At 40.0% G+C, this 11,462-nt stretch overlaps 1 protein-coding gene across 1 annotated transcript; it reads left to right on the top strand.

Moving 5' to 3' along the window:
* Nucleotides 1-4,870: 4,870 nt before the first annotated feature.
* LOC117618081 (zinc finger protein BRUTUS-like) lies at nucleotides 4,871-11,365 on the top strand. Its single transcript, XM_034347707.1, has 15 exons — nucleotides 4,871-5,104; nucleotides 5,261-5,470; nucleotides 6,796-6,990; nucleotides 7,092-7,345; nucleotides 7,495-7,723; nucleotides 8,054-8,222; nucleotides 8,317-8,532; nucleotides 8,695-9,420; nucleotides 9,524-9,593; nucleotides 9,726-9,947; nucleotides 10,024-10,161; nucleotides 10,352-10,586; nucleotides 10,712-10,771; nucleotides 10,892-11,032; nucleotides 11,123-11,365. Exons 1-15 carry the CDS (start codon nucleotides 4,871-4,873, stop codon nucleotides 11,363-11,365), a joined length of 3,342 nt encoding a protein of 1,113 aa, XP_034203598.1.
* The last annotated feature ends 97 nt before the right edge of the window (nucleotides 11,366-11,462 follow it).

The raw sequence follows: 11,462 nt of genomic DNA, 5'->3' as shown, positions 1-11,462 counted from the left end.
CCTGTCAAAACAAGCATGTATATTTATACAACCAATTGCCAGTACTTAAATATACATTCCAACAGTTCAGTTCTCAATCTAGGGCAACATATCAGAGCAATTACTAAGAGTTTACAGATGAGTTAATCTTTTCACAAAACAAAGCTTCTATAACGAAGGAAAGGCGCGGAAGACTGAAAAATGGCCCGGTGGTGGATTCCTGTGCACGTCTACAGCCTGGGGGCGCAAAACATTCAAAAATGTGAGTGGACAAAAATAAAGGTTTAGAAAATAGCATAATAATATACTAACCCCACTGTGAAAACAGTTATGTAAAAACTGAATTTCTCTCTTTATTATATTAGTACTAAAATCAATGCATTTACATATTTATATACGTATATGCCAATCATATTCAAGATCAATAAAATTCTCTTAAAAACACTGTAATCAATTCAAAACTACCACCTAGGTGTACCCTTTTTTTTCCGTCAATTCCTGATATCCGTCAATTCCTCTGGCAGGTCTCGGTGACACAAAGTCAACCCTAGTCGCAAACTGGTAGGATTCAGGGGACCGTAGTCAGCCTGATCAGCATTCCTGGCTCTCACGGTCCGGGCGTCCCAGAAACTCGTGAGGCAAATGTCAAGTGCACTGACAAAACTGAAGGTAAACTGGATGTCCGTGGACATCGTCATATCCGAAGGCAACATATACCGAAGGCAAACTGTTTCTGTAACTGGGTACCCACGGTGGCTTAAGAAAATATAAGATTTCTGAAAAATCTGATAAATAACTGAATTTTTTGTTAAATCTGGAACTCTACTGCCATTTTATCTGATATAAATCTCAATCTCTACTTTCCATCTCGTTTTAGCATTTTAACTAGGCAACATATAAATAAAGATATTTAACTTCAACAAAACATGCTAGGAAGACCACAATCAATAAAACTTATTCAAGATCAAATAATGGAATTTATTTGCATAAAATCACTTATAAAATAAAAGTCCACTCACTCTTGGTCCGAGTTAGGTAGACCTCCTAAAGGTCCCTCATGCGGGTCTGCCTGGCCTCGGATGCCTGGTTAAACCACCATGAATATTTAATTAATAAAATTTCTCGGTATAAGTATTTAAGTAAAACTCTGACCCCCGGCTCCTAGAAGTGCGTGCACTAACTTTAAAGTCATTCTTATGCCCACGTAAGCATTTCAGATGGTTAGAACTGTCTTAAAAGACCAGAGACTTCACCAAGTGATAAACTGCCATAATGGTCAATACGGAACCTCGTGGGGTCCATGACCTCCAATTGCCAATCTGGGAATCTCTATAGGTTCCTCACATTTAAATACCCCTGTCTTGCTAGTCTGGTCTGAATTTGGACGGTCGGATTGACCACGATCGTGTAATCGCATAATTTCTAAACCCTAGACTTATGGTTCGCGATTTCGGAGTATCCGGGACTCCGATTCACAATCCGTCGAATCCTACACAATTCTGGAATTATCTAGAATAACATATCTGAAATTGAGTACGATCCAACGGCTCAACAGTATTGAACCAGGAAATCGCACAATATGAAAAATCTGTTCGAGGCTCAAACGGTATCCAAATTGAGATCCACGAATTCCTACGCGCTCGTGACAACCTAAGGATCGCATCAAGATACAGTGCCACTGCACTACCCTAGCCCACGCACCGCCGCACGCGCCGGCAGCGATGGGTGTCCAAAGCGATTACACATCGCCGGAAAAACTCAAAACCGCGGCCCCAAACTCCTACCCTAGGTATAACACCACATTTGGAACCACTTTTGTTCTTGGACCTACCCCAAAAACTGACCGGAAGTGGCCGAACACGGAGGCCGAAAATCGGCCGCATTCCAATTTGAAAACCGAGCTATCTACGGTCAAAATCGATGCAAACCTACACAACCATCAGCTAGAGCATGGAAAATAGGTAGAAATCCATACCTTACTCGACAAATTTGGAGAAGAATTGAAGGAGAACGAGCGGGTTGAAGTTTGTTGAAAAACTATCAAAACAGCTTCATTTCGTGGCTGTTTCCGGCGATGGCAGCAGCGGATCGAGGTGGCGGTGGGTTGGAACGGAAAGAAGGAAGTGTGGTGGTTCCAACGGAACCGGTGCCGCTCAGTTTGGAGGTGTGTGGTGGCGATGGTGGAGGCGTGAAGGTGCTGTTGTGAGAGAAGAAAAAAAAATGGGGGAGAGGGTCTGTTCGCAGGAGAGAGAGAGAGAGAGAGAGAGAGAGAGAGAGAGAGAGAAATCTGAGTTTTATAAAATTCCATTTCGAAATAATTACGATTGTGCCACTGAGTTTCTTTTGACCATATCTCTCTCGTTACAACTCCGATTTGGGCCCACTACTTGTCTATGAACTCATTTCACCGTGCTCTACGCAACGGTGCCTGCAGAATTGTCAAATTCCTTTCCGGTCAAAAAGTCAACTTTTCATTAATAAATTATTCCAATGGCAAAATTGTCTTTCCCCATAATAAATTACTAATTAAATATGAATTTTGGGTTTGGGTCATTACGAATGAGGCGTTCTAAGGTCCAACTACCCAATTCGGACAATGGAACAGCTCTGGGAGACACTCGGTCAACTGGCGGTCAAACTTCCTAATTCGGGTCAACCGGGCCCACGGGACCCACGAACTCCGTTTTACAATCCGAAAGTTCCTAAAGGTTTCACAAGGTCTAAGATACCCGTCTCGCAAGTTTGGTCCAAAACGGATGGTTAGATCGCTTATGATCGCACGATCGGACAGTTATCGTAAAACGTAAACTTTAAGTTACTGAATCGGAACATCCGGGGTTCCGATTCACGATCCGCGAATTCCTACATGTTTCTAAGAGTGGATAATGCACAATATGCGAAATCCGTTCAATAGTCAAACGACGTCCGAATCGAAATCCGAGCACGCCTACGCGCTCGTGACAACACAAGGATTACAACAGGAATAAATGTGGCTTCATCACCCTCGCCCATGCGTCAGCAGCGCGTGGGTGTGTAGAGTAATTTTCGGCGACGGAAATTCTCCACACCACCGCTCCTCCTTCCTACCCTAGATACTACTCGAGACAAGGATCAATTTATTCAACTACGGGGGGGTCCAATTTGGACGACAACTGGCCAGAAATTTACTTTGAAATCCGGCCAAAATCTAGGTTTCGAAATTAACTTCCAAAACTTCAAAATCGTTACAATCCTATGCAACAGACAGCTAGAACTTGGAAAAAAGAGTAAGAACCATCACCTGTTTCACTGAGATTGGGCGGCGGAGACGGCGGCGTGACGACGGCGAAAAATCGGTTCAAACCAGTCGAAACTGTGGCCAGGATTCGAGGTTTCCAGGAGGGAAACTGGGTGGTTCTGGTTCGAGGCTTCGAGGGAAGTCGATCGGGACCGGTCTCACGTCCCGCCTTGGACGGTACCGCGAGAATCAGAGAGAGAGAGAAGGAGAGTGACGGTTTCGGAGAGAGAGAGAGGAGAGAGAAGGAGCTGTGCGCGCGCGAGGAGAGAGAAGGGAGTGAAAATCAGATTTTTACCAAACTTTTTCAAAATATTTACAAGTTTGCCACTTAACTTATTTTGATCGCCAAATCTTCGTTACAACTCCGATTCAAGCCTACCGCGTGTCTACGAATTTGTCTCAGTACGACCTACCCAAAAATACCAGTCGTTGCCCCAAACTCTTCCCGAATGAGAAAATGATTGAAATACTCCTACCCCAAGGATAAATTCGTAATTTCACTTTAATAAATTTAATAAAGAATTAAATTTGAAGTCGGGGTGTCAAAATCGGAGGGAATTTGGTTGGTACCACACCGGTACCCCCCCTTTTGATAGTCTCTCTTGTTGTTTAGAGTGTGCAAGTTGTTCTAAAGGATCAGAGGGACCTCCCTACTCAGATAGTTCGCCAGGGTTCGTCCACTTAGGGTTTGTTTAATCCATTTGCTGGTCCTGACCCGAGTGAGGGCCCAGCCCGTTGAGGAGATCATTCACCCAGTCAACAATTACCATTTATTTTCCTCATGTATGTTGTATTATGGAGGAATACACTCTCAACTCTCTCTCTCTCTCTCTCTCTCTCTCTCTCTTTTACAGCATTAGTTAAAATTTAAAATTATGAGATTGCACATCTTAAACATTCCTCCAAATTCTAATCATGATTTAATAGCAAAACTTCCCAAATAATTCCCTTTTCGCGAGACTACCAACACCATGCATCCATTATCGATGCATATTCCATCTATACCATTCTATACCCATTTATGAGCTCCACGTATGCATTAGCTAAGTGCACCACGTCTCATTTTTAAATTTATTCAGGTTCTTTGCTTAATCTGCTTGTCGTTATGGTAGAGTTGAACAATAGATGACGCTCATATATTCCTGCAAATATATATGTTATTGTCCTTGATTAGCTGTCTTTACCAAACTTGAAGTTTCTTTATGAGTGTTTAGAGTTATTAGCATGAGTAGGCACCCGCTTTTGTTGACAAATGAAGTATAAAATCTAAAAGCAGTAGGGCCTGGCAAGAATCATGCACACTTACGACCAGAAAATCATCTTATGATGCATGCATATGCAGCCAAATTTGTTATAAAATGGCAATAATCATGCAAGCAGTTCTTGGATCACTTGAATTAATGTCTGTTCCTGTTCATGACTAGATCTCTTAATTACTTGTTTATAAATCCATATTTGGGTAAGCCATGCCCATACAACAAATATTGACTTCAATATCGTGTCCAAATTCAACCACCAAGGCGCACACCATGTCAACTATATAACCTTCCCTTCCCCCTGTCCTTTCTATTAATTGCACTTTAATTGTAATCAACAATCCAAAAGCAAGGCAAGATGGCAATGTTGTTAATGGGGTTGCAACATGGAGACATGGTTGATTATTCATCATCATCCAAGGCAAACTCACCACTTTCAGTCATCTTATTCATTCATAAGGCGATATGTAATGAGCTTGATGTGCTTCACCAGTTGGCCATGGGCTATGCCATGGGACAACATGCAGCATTTTCGGAGCGGTTTCGTTTTCTCCAATCAATTTATGAGAACTACTTAAATGCCAAAGATGAGGTACGTACAGCTTCCAATAGACATGTACAAGCTATGTGATTTAGTACGTACATTTAGAGAAAAACTTGTGTCTCTGTCAAGTGACATGTTGACTTACTTCCAAGTACCGTCAAGTTAAAACATGTAAACTGTTGTGAACAAATTTTGGAATTGCAGGTGATATTTGCAGCTGTTGATACACGCGTGAAAAATATAGCACCAACGTACTTCCTTCAACACGTCGGTGAAAGGACTCTCCTTGATAATCTGTCTAAGCTGCAAAGCTCTACCATACAAAATGAGGAAACTTTCTCAAGGGAGTTGGCGTTTCTTACAGGAGCCTTACAAACCTTGGTTGGTCAAGGCTTGGCAAAGGAAGAGGAGCAGGTACGGTTTTTATTTTTTATTTTGTTGCATTCTATAATGATATTATATATGAAGTATTAAAACTCAACAACTTCACCAGTCAACGATATGCGTTTTCCTTTCTTTTCCACAGGGGGAGGAAAAAAAAAAAGGAAAGGCATCTCATTGACTATGAAATTGAATTAAAAATTTCACGTCAAATGGCACGTGTTTTACTGGAAAATAAGAATATGGATGATCAAGAATCAAGATATATATATTAGTGTATGATAGATTAGTTAATTCATTGGTGACACAGGGTTTTTGTCCTACGCCATTGTTTTCTTATAACCTATAATAAATACCAGCATGGCACCACGTCTTAGTTGACTAAAAACAGTGAAGAATATAAGATGATTTGTCTGGTATACTAAACTACTCCATCGAGGATAGATTTCCCTAATTTAACAACTATATATGAGATCTGTGCATCTCTGTGGAGAGTGACTGAAATATATAACGGTTGTACTTCAACTAGTATAGGTGACTACAATTAGATGACTCCTCGTTTGGGACTGCTTTTGTAGGAAGCTTGTTCCTGATCGCTTTTTCAAAAACATTTCTATACTAAAGATCCAAGTGTTTTCTAGAAAAGCACTTGGAAATGAATCCTGAGAAACCACTTAATTGCGAGAAACACTTTTGCTTTTCACACAAATGCTATCAGGAGCTAGCCCGTTTAGTTGTCAGACAACACTTTTAACCCTTTCAAAAATAGTCCATGATTTTCTATTTGGCTGATTTTCTTGCGTAGATGATTTATGAGGTGAACCCAAAAGTCACTCGTACGCAATTTTATTAACATCATTTTCGGCAGTGAAAAATGCTATTTCTCACAAACAAAGTCCATGATGAAGGAAGTTGAGGAGAATTTTCAAGCCTAACACGTGGACAACATATTTTGGGTGACGTGGAGCATGTGTGGCCGTTGGGCTTTCACACGTGGGCAACTCGCTCTGATACCATGAAGGAAGTTGAGGTTCCACCCCAAAACCAATTGGCAATGGGGAGAGTAACCCAACTCTTTATAAGCCCTTGCTAGGTTTCTCAACTTTCCAATGTGGGACTCTTTACCTTCACATTCTCACACATGACACATCTGTACACATATATGCATGCACCCTTGTGAATCAATTGTGAGTAAGAGTTTCAGTATAAGATAAGTTTCTGTCTCACACACTGAGCTTTGTGTATTTGCAATATGTGTATGTATAAATGTCTATCAAATTTTTGCTTTGTTTTTTTTCATATCCTGGATTGAAGTGGCAAATATTATACCATTTTTGTTTGTCTTTTCAATACATCAGGTCTTCCCTTTGCTTAATCAGAACTTCTCACTTGAGGAGCAGGCGTCTTTGGTGTGGCAGCTTTTGTGCTGCATCCCAACAAGTGTAGTGGCTAAGTTCCTCCCTTGGTTGTCATCCTCGATTTCGCCTGATAAATATCAGGATCTGCACAAGTGCTTGAGCAAGATAGTACCAGAGGAGAAGCTTCTCCAACAGGTTATCGATTTTTCAACTGCTAATTTAAAACTAGCTTTGAATTCTTTTAGGTTGTTTTTGACCAAGTACATGCAGTTGATTACATCTTATGTTTATTGAAGGTCATTTCTTCTTGGATGGAAGGGAAAGACTCTCCGGCGAGCATGATATCTCATAAAAAGGATGGAGCATATTCTGTATCTGAGTTCACTCGAGAGCATCCAATAGACACTGTAATGCTTTGGCACAATGCTATTAAAAGAGAGTTGAATGAGATACTTGAGGAGGCCAAGAAGATACATATTTCTGAAGCATATGCCCTATCAGTTTTCAGTGACAAGCTACATTTTATTGCTGAAATTTGCATCTTCCACAGGTCCTCTAAAATATTAGCTTGTTTTACATTATTTATTTATTTATCAAAATAATTCTTAATTTTTTGACACAAATGCTTTGATTAATTTGCAGCAATGGATTTTATACCCTCCTCTTTTAATTGAAATAGTGTTTCGTTTTCTGTTGCAGTGTTGCTGAGTCCAAGGTCATATATCCTGCAGTATATGGAAAAAATTTATCTTTCCAGGAGCATTCAAAAGAAGAAAGTGTTTTCAATCAGTTTAGGTGCTTGATTGAAAGTATACAGAAGGCAGGAACAATCTCTTCTTCAGTTGCTGAACTTAATTCAAATATATGCTCACATGTTGAGCAAATCATGGAAACTTTAACGCGGCACTTCCATGATGAGGAAGTTCAGGTGAGATCTCTTAATTGATAAAATAGCTTTTGGAAAGTTATACAGCATGCTCCCTGTAATTGTGCACCAGTAGAATGAACATAAGAGAGACATACACAGAAAAAAATTATTTACAAGTTTTGTATATGATGCATGAAAGTGACTGACAGATAACCAAATTTCCAAAAATATTCTTATCTCCCCTACTTCTAATAATGTAAAGATGTTACCAGAAACCCTATGCTTCTTTACTCTTTGCTCTCAATAATTACTACTGCATGACTCCAACCTGTAGCACTAAACACCCCTTTTGATTCCTGAAAGCATCAGCTGTGCTCTTTGTCTGTCTAGGTCCTTCCACTTGTGCGAAAGCACATTAGCATCACAAGACAACGGGAACTTCTGCATCAAACATTGTGTGTGATGCCCTTGAAATTGATTGAGAGTGCCTTGCCATGGCTGGTAAACTCAATGACTGCAAATGAAGCCAGGAACTTTGTCGAAAACATGCAGCTAGCAGGTTCTGTATCTGTCCCTTTATGGCTAGTTTTTGGTATACATATTGGTTTATCGTTATATAACCTTTCTTACAAATTTGTTTGATACAACAACAGCATCAGATATTGCTCTGGTCCAGCTTTTTTGTGGTTGGGCTAGCGAGCCTTTTAATGACAGCTTCTGCTCAAGTGCAATAGGATGCTGTTCTGTCAAAAGGTTTGGTAATCGTGATGAAGAATTTGGTCAATCATCATCAGGTACCTGTGCTTCTGCATTGTCGACTAGAGACATCTGTTGTGCAGCATACCAAGAGACTAATGTTTTCAACTCTCGTGGGTCCTGCTGTATCCCATGTCCAGGACTAAACATTAACAGTCCGGGTCTTAGTTCCTTCTCTAAGGTTAAGTCAATTAGTTTCTTGCATCTCAACTCTATTGGCCCATCTCACTCAGTCTGGGAAACATATAATAGCTTTTCGGCTACTGGACTTACAGAACAGCCAATTGATGTTGTTTTTCAAGTTCATAAGGCAATACGCCGTGACTTGGAATATCTAGACAATGAATCTCAAAGACTCAGCAATTGTGATGAGATATTTCTTCAGCAGTTCATTGGATGTTTCTGCTTGTTATGGGGCCTATATAAAGCTCATAGTGATGCTGATGATTATATAGTGTATCCGGCATTGGAATCCAGAGATGCACTTCATAATGTGAGTCACTCATACACACTGGATCACAAGCAAGAGGAACAGGCATTTCAAAATATTTCGGATGTTCTGTTTGAGCTTTCACACCTTCACACAAGTACGATAGGTTTTTCTAGCACTCAGTGTAGTGAGTCTAGTGACCGCGTGCAAAAGTTCTATGAGTTAGCTATCAGTGTTCATGTAATGTTCAAGTCACTAAGAATGATGGTAAACCAGCATATGTCCAGGGAAGAGCTTGAACTATGGCCGCTAATTGGGAAACACTTCTCCGTGGAGGAGCAAAACAAAATGGTTGGTTTCATACTGGGGACTACAGGTGCTGAAGTGCTAAAATCTATGTTACCATGGGTAACTTCAGCACTCACCGCGGATGAACAGAGTAAAATGATGAATAACTTCAAGCAAGTTACCAAAAATACAATGTTCAACGAATGGCTTACTGAATGCTGGAATGAAACTTCACTCTCAACTTCACAGACTGGAAAGCTTGAAACTAGGATTTCTCCAAAAGGTTTGTGCTTGAAAATGCTGCAAACATACAGATATCCTATATTGGTGTTGTTCCCTTTTGCATGATTCTATATTTTTGTTAATTCAATATGCTAAATTTCAAGGAAGCCTGCGGCGAATTGATCACACGTTCAAGTCTCGTAAGAAGAATAACTTGAAGAATCTAATGACTAGGTTAGTCTGTTGGCAACTATGTGCTTTAAGATTTCTAAAATTATTATATTGTACATGAAACATAATGATTTAATTAACTATTCATGCCCACTTCATATTCTCTATTTATAAACTACTCATCTTCTATCTTAGTTATTGGATGGCTGCGCGGCAGAGTTTACCTCAGGCCTTAGCAGAGGATAGATTTGATGGTGACGATTCAGTGGGACAGTCACCAGAATTTCGAGATCCTGAGAAAAGAGTGTATGGTTGTAAGCATTACAAAAGGAACTGCAAACTCCATGCTGCTTGCTGTGGCAGGCTGTTTACATGTAGATATTGCCATGACATGAGCAGCGACCACACAATTGATTGGTAATTTTCTGGTGATATAGTTTCTTGTTGAGTTGAGCCATTCTCTCTAGGTGACATTTTATTATTTTTACTGCAGGAAAGCAACAACAAAAATGATGTGTATGCAATGTCTTAATATTCAGCCAGTCGGGCCAATATGCTCGACGCCTTCTTGCAACGGATTCCCAATGGCAAAGTCTTATTGTAGTACATGCAAACTTTTTGATGATGACAGGTACCGAAGTTTATTCGAAAATTTGTTCTTGTAACTTATCAATTATTCAAGCGAATAATTTTGAAGGGTGCGAAATAATAAGATTTGCTTCTCAGGAAACTTCGTTCTTTATACAGATGATACCCTTCTTTATATCAGTAGACGGCAACAATTTTCTGGTTTAATATCAGTGTTACTTTTCCTTTCTCAGGAACGTATATCATTGTCCATTTTGCAATTTATGCCGTGTTGGGAAGGGCCTCGGCATTGATTATTTTCACTGCATGACATGCAATTGTTGCTTGGGCATCGGTTTGGTGAACCACAAGTGCCGAGAGAAATGCCTAGAAACTAACTGCCCTATCTGCAATGAGTTCTTGTTCACATCAACTGCAAGCATTAGAGCTTTACCATGTGGCCACTTTGTGCATTCAGCTTGCTTGGAGGTCTTTATTTATCTCACATGAAAACAATACATGTTTTACTATTCTTTTTCTGTTTTCTCTGTTATTGAATAAAGATTTAAGAATAGTCATTGAATTAAATCTCACACATTCTTATGTCTGGCTAGGCCTGCTCTCAGAGTCACTACAGTTGTCTAGTCTGCAGCAAATCTTTGCAAAATACGACGGTAAGAGAGTTCATAGGCTTATTATGTTCAATGCCTGATTCATTTCCTTTTATTCTGTTCCTAGTTTCAGAATGCTCTCTTTATTACTGTTATCTATTTTAACCATGGACTATCATGTAGATGGCATCAGCTCAGTCCTCAATTCTGGTTGGTGGAGATGAGACCATGGAATTTTTCAACTGTGATCAAAGAGCTCAAATGAAGACTTCATGGACAAACACAAATCCTGAAGGAAGATTCATTGGCCGCGCATGGTTTTGGGTAAGGCTAAACTTGCTTAGTTGATGTATGGTTTCTTTTTAACGTGCACATAATCAAACATGAAAGAATATTATTTTCTTTTGGCTGCAGGTAAATATGTTGTATCATTCTGTGTTATGGTTTGAACTCCACAATGTGAAGCATCCTCGGTTTCTGCAAGGATTAAAAAGAGGGTTGGAGAATGCAGTTGCAGGACAGAAGACCAAAGACAGGTTCCTGATGTGTTGTCTGGCGCTGTGCGTTTTGGTGCTGTTTTGTGTCTTAAGTGCTGTTCTAATTTTACTTTGGTTCAAGGCATTGGGGAGGAACAAGTACAACATTTTCATGTGGTAGATTGTGGCATCTCTTTCCCAGAGAAGAACTCAAAACTCAGGTTTCAGATTTTTGTGTCCAATAAAGTCCCTGGTAGTAGGCGAATACCGGAGTTCGA

This window comes from Prunus dulcis, chromosome 2, assembly GCF_902201215.1.
Source record: "Prunus dulcis chromosome 2, ALMONDv2, whole genome shotgun sequence".
Classification (NCBI taxonomy): domain Eukaryota; kingdom Viridiplantae; phylum Streptophyta; class Magnoliopsida; order Rosales; family Rosaceae; genus Prunus; species Prunus dulcis.
Note: the sequence above shows the minus strand (reverse complement) of the source record. Positions and strands in the feature narration are given on the sequence as shown.

Coding starts and splice junctions, on each gene's coding strand:
- LOC117618081 (XM_034347707.1), top strand. CDS start 4,871: ATGGCAATGTTGTTAATGGGGTTGCAACATGGAGACATGGTTGATTAT. Junction 9,421..9,523: donor AACTAGGATTTCTCCAAAAG/GTTTGTGCTTGA, acceptor CTAAATTTCAAG/GAAGCCTGCGGCGAATTGAT. Junction 9,948..10,023: donor AGCGACCACACAATTGATTG/GTAATTTTCTGG, acceptor TTTTTACTGCAG/GAAAGCAACAACAAAAATGA.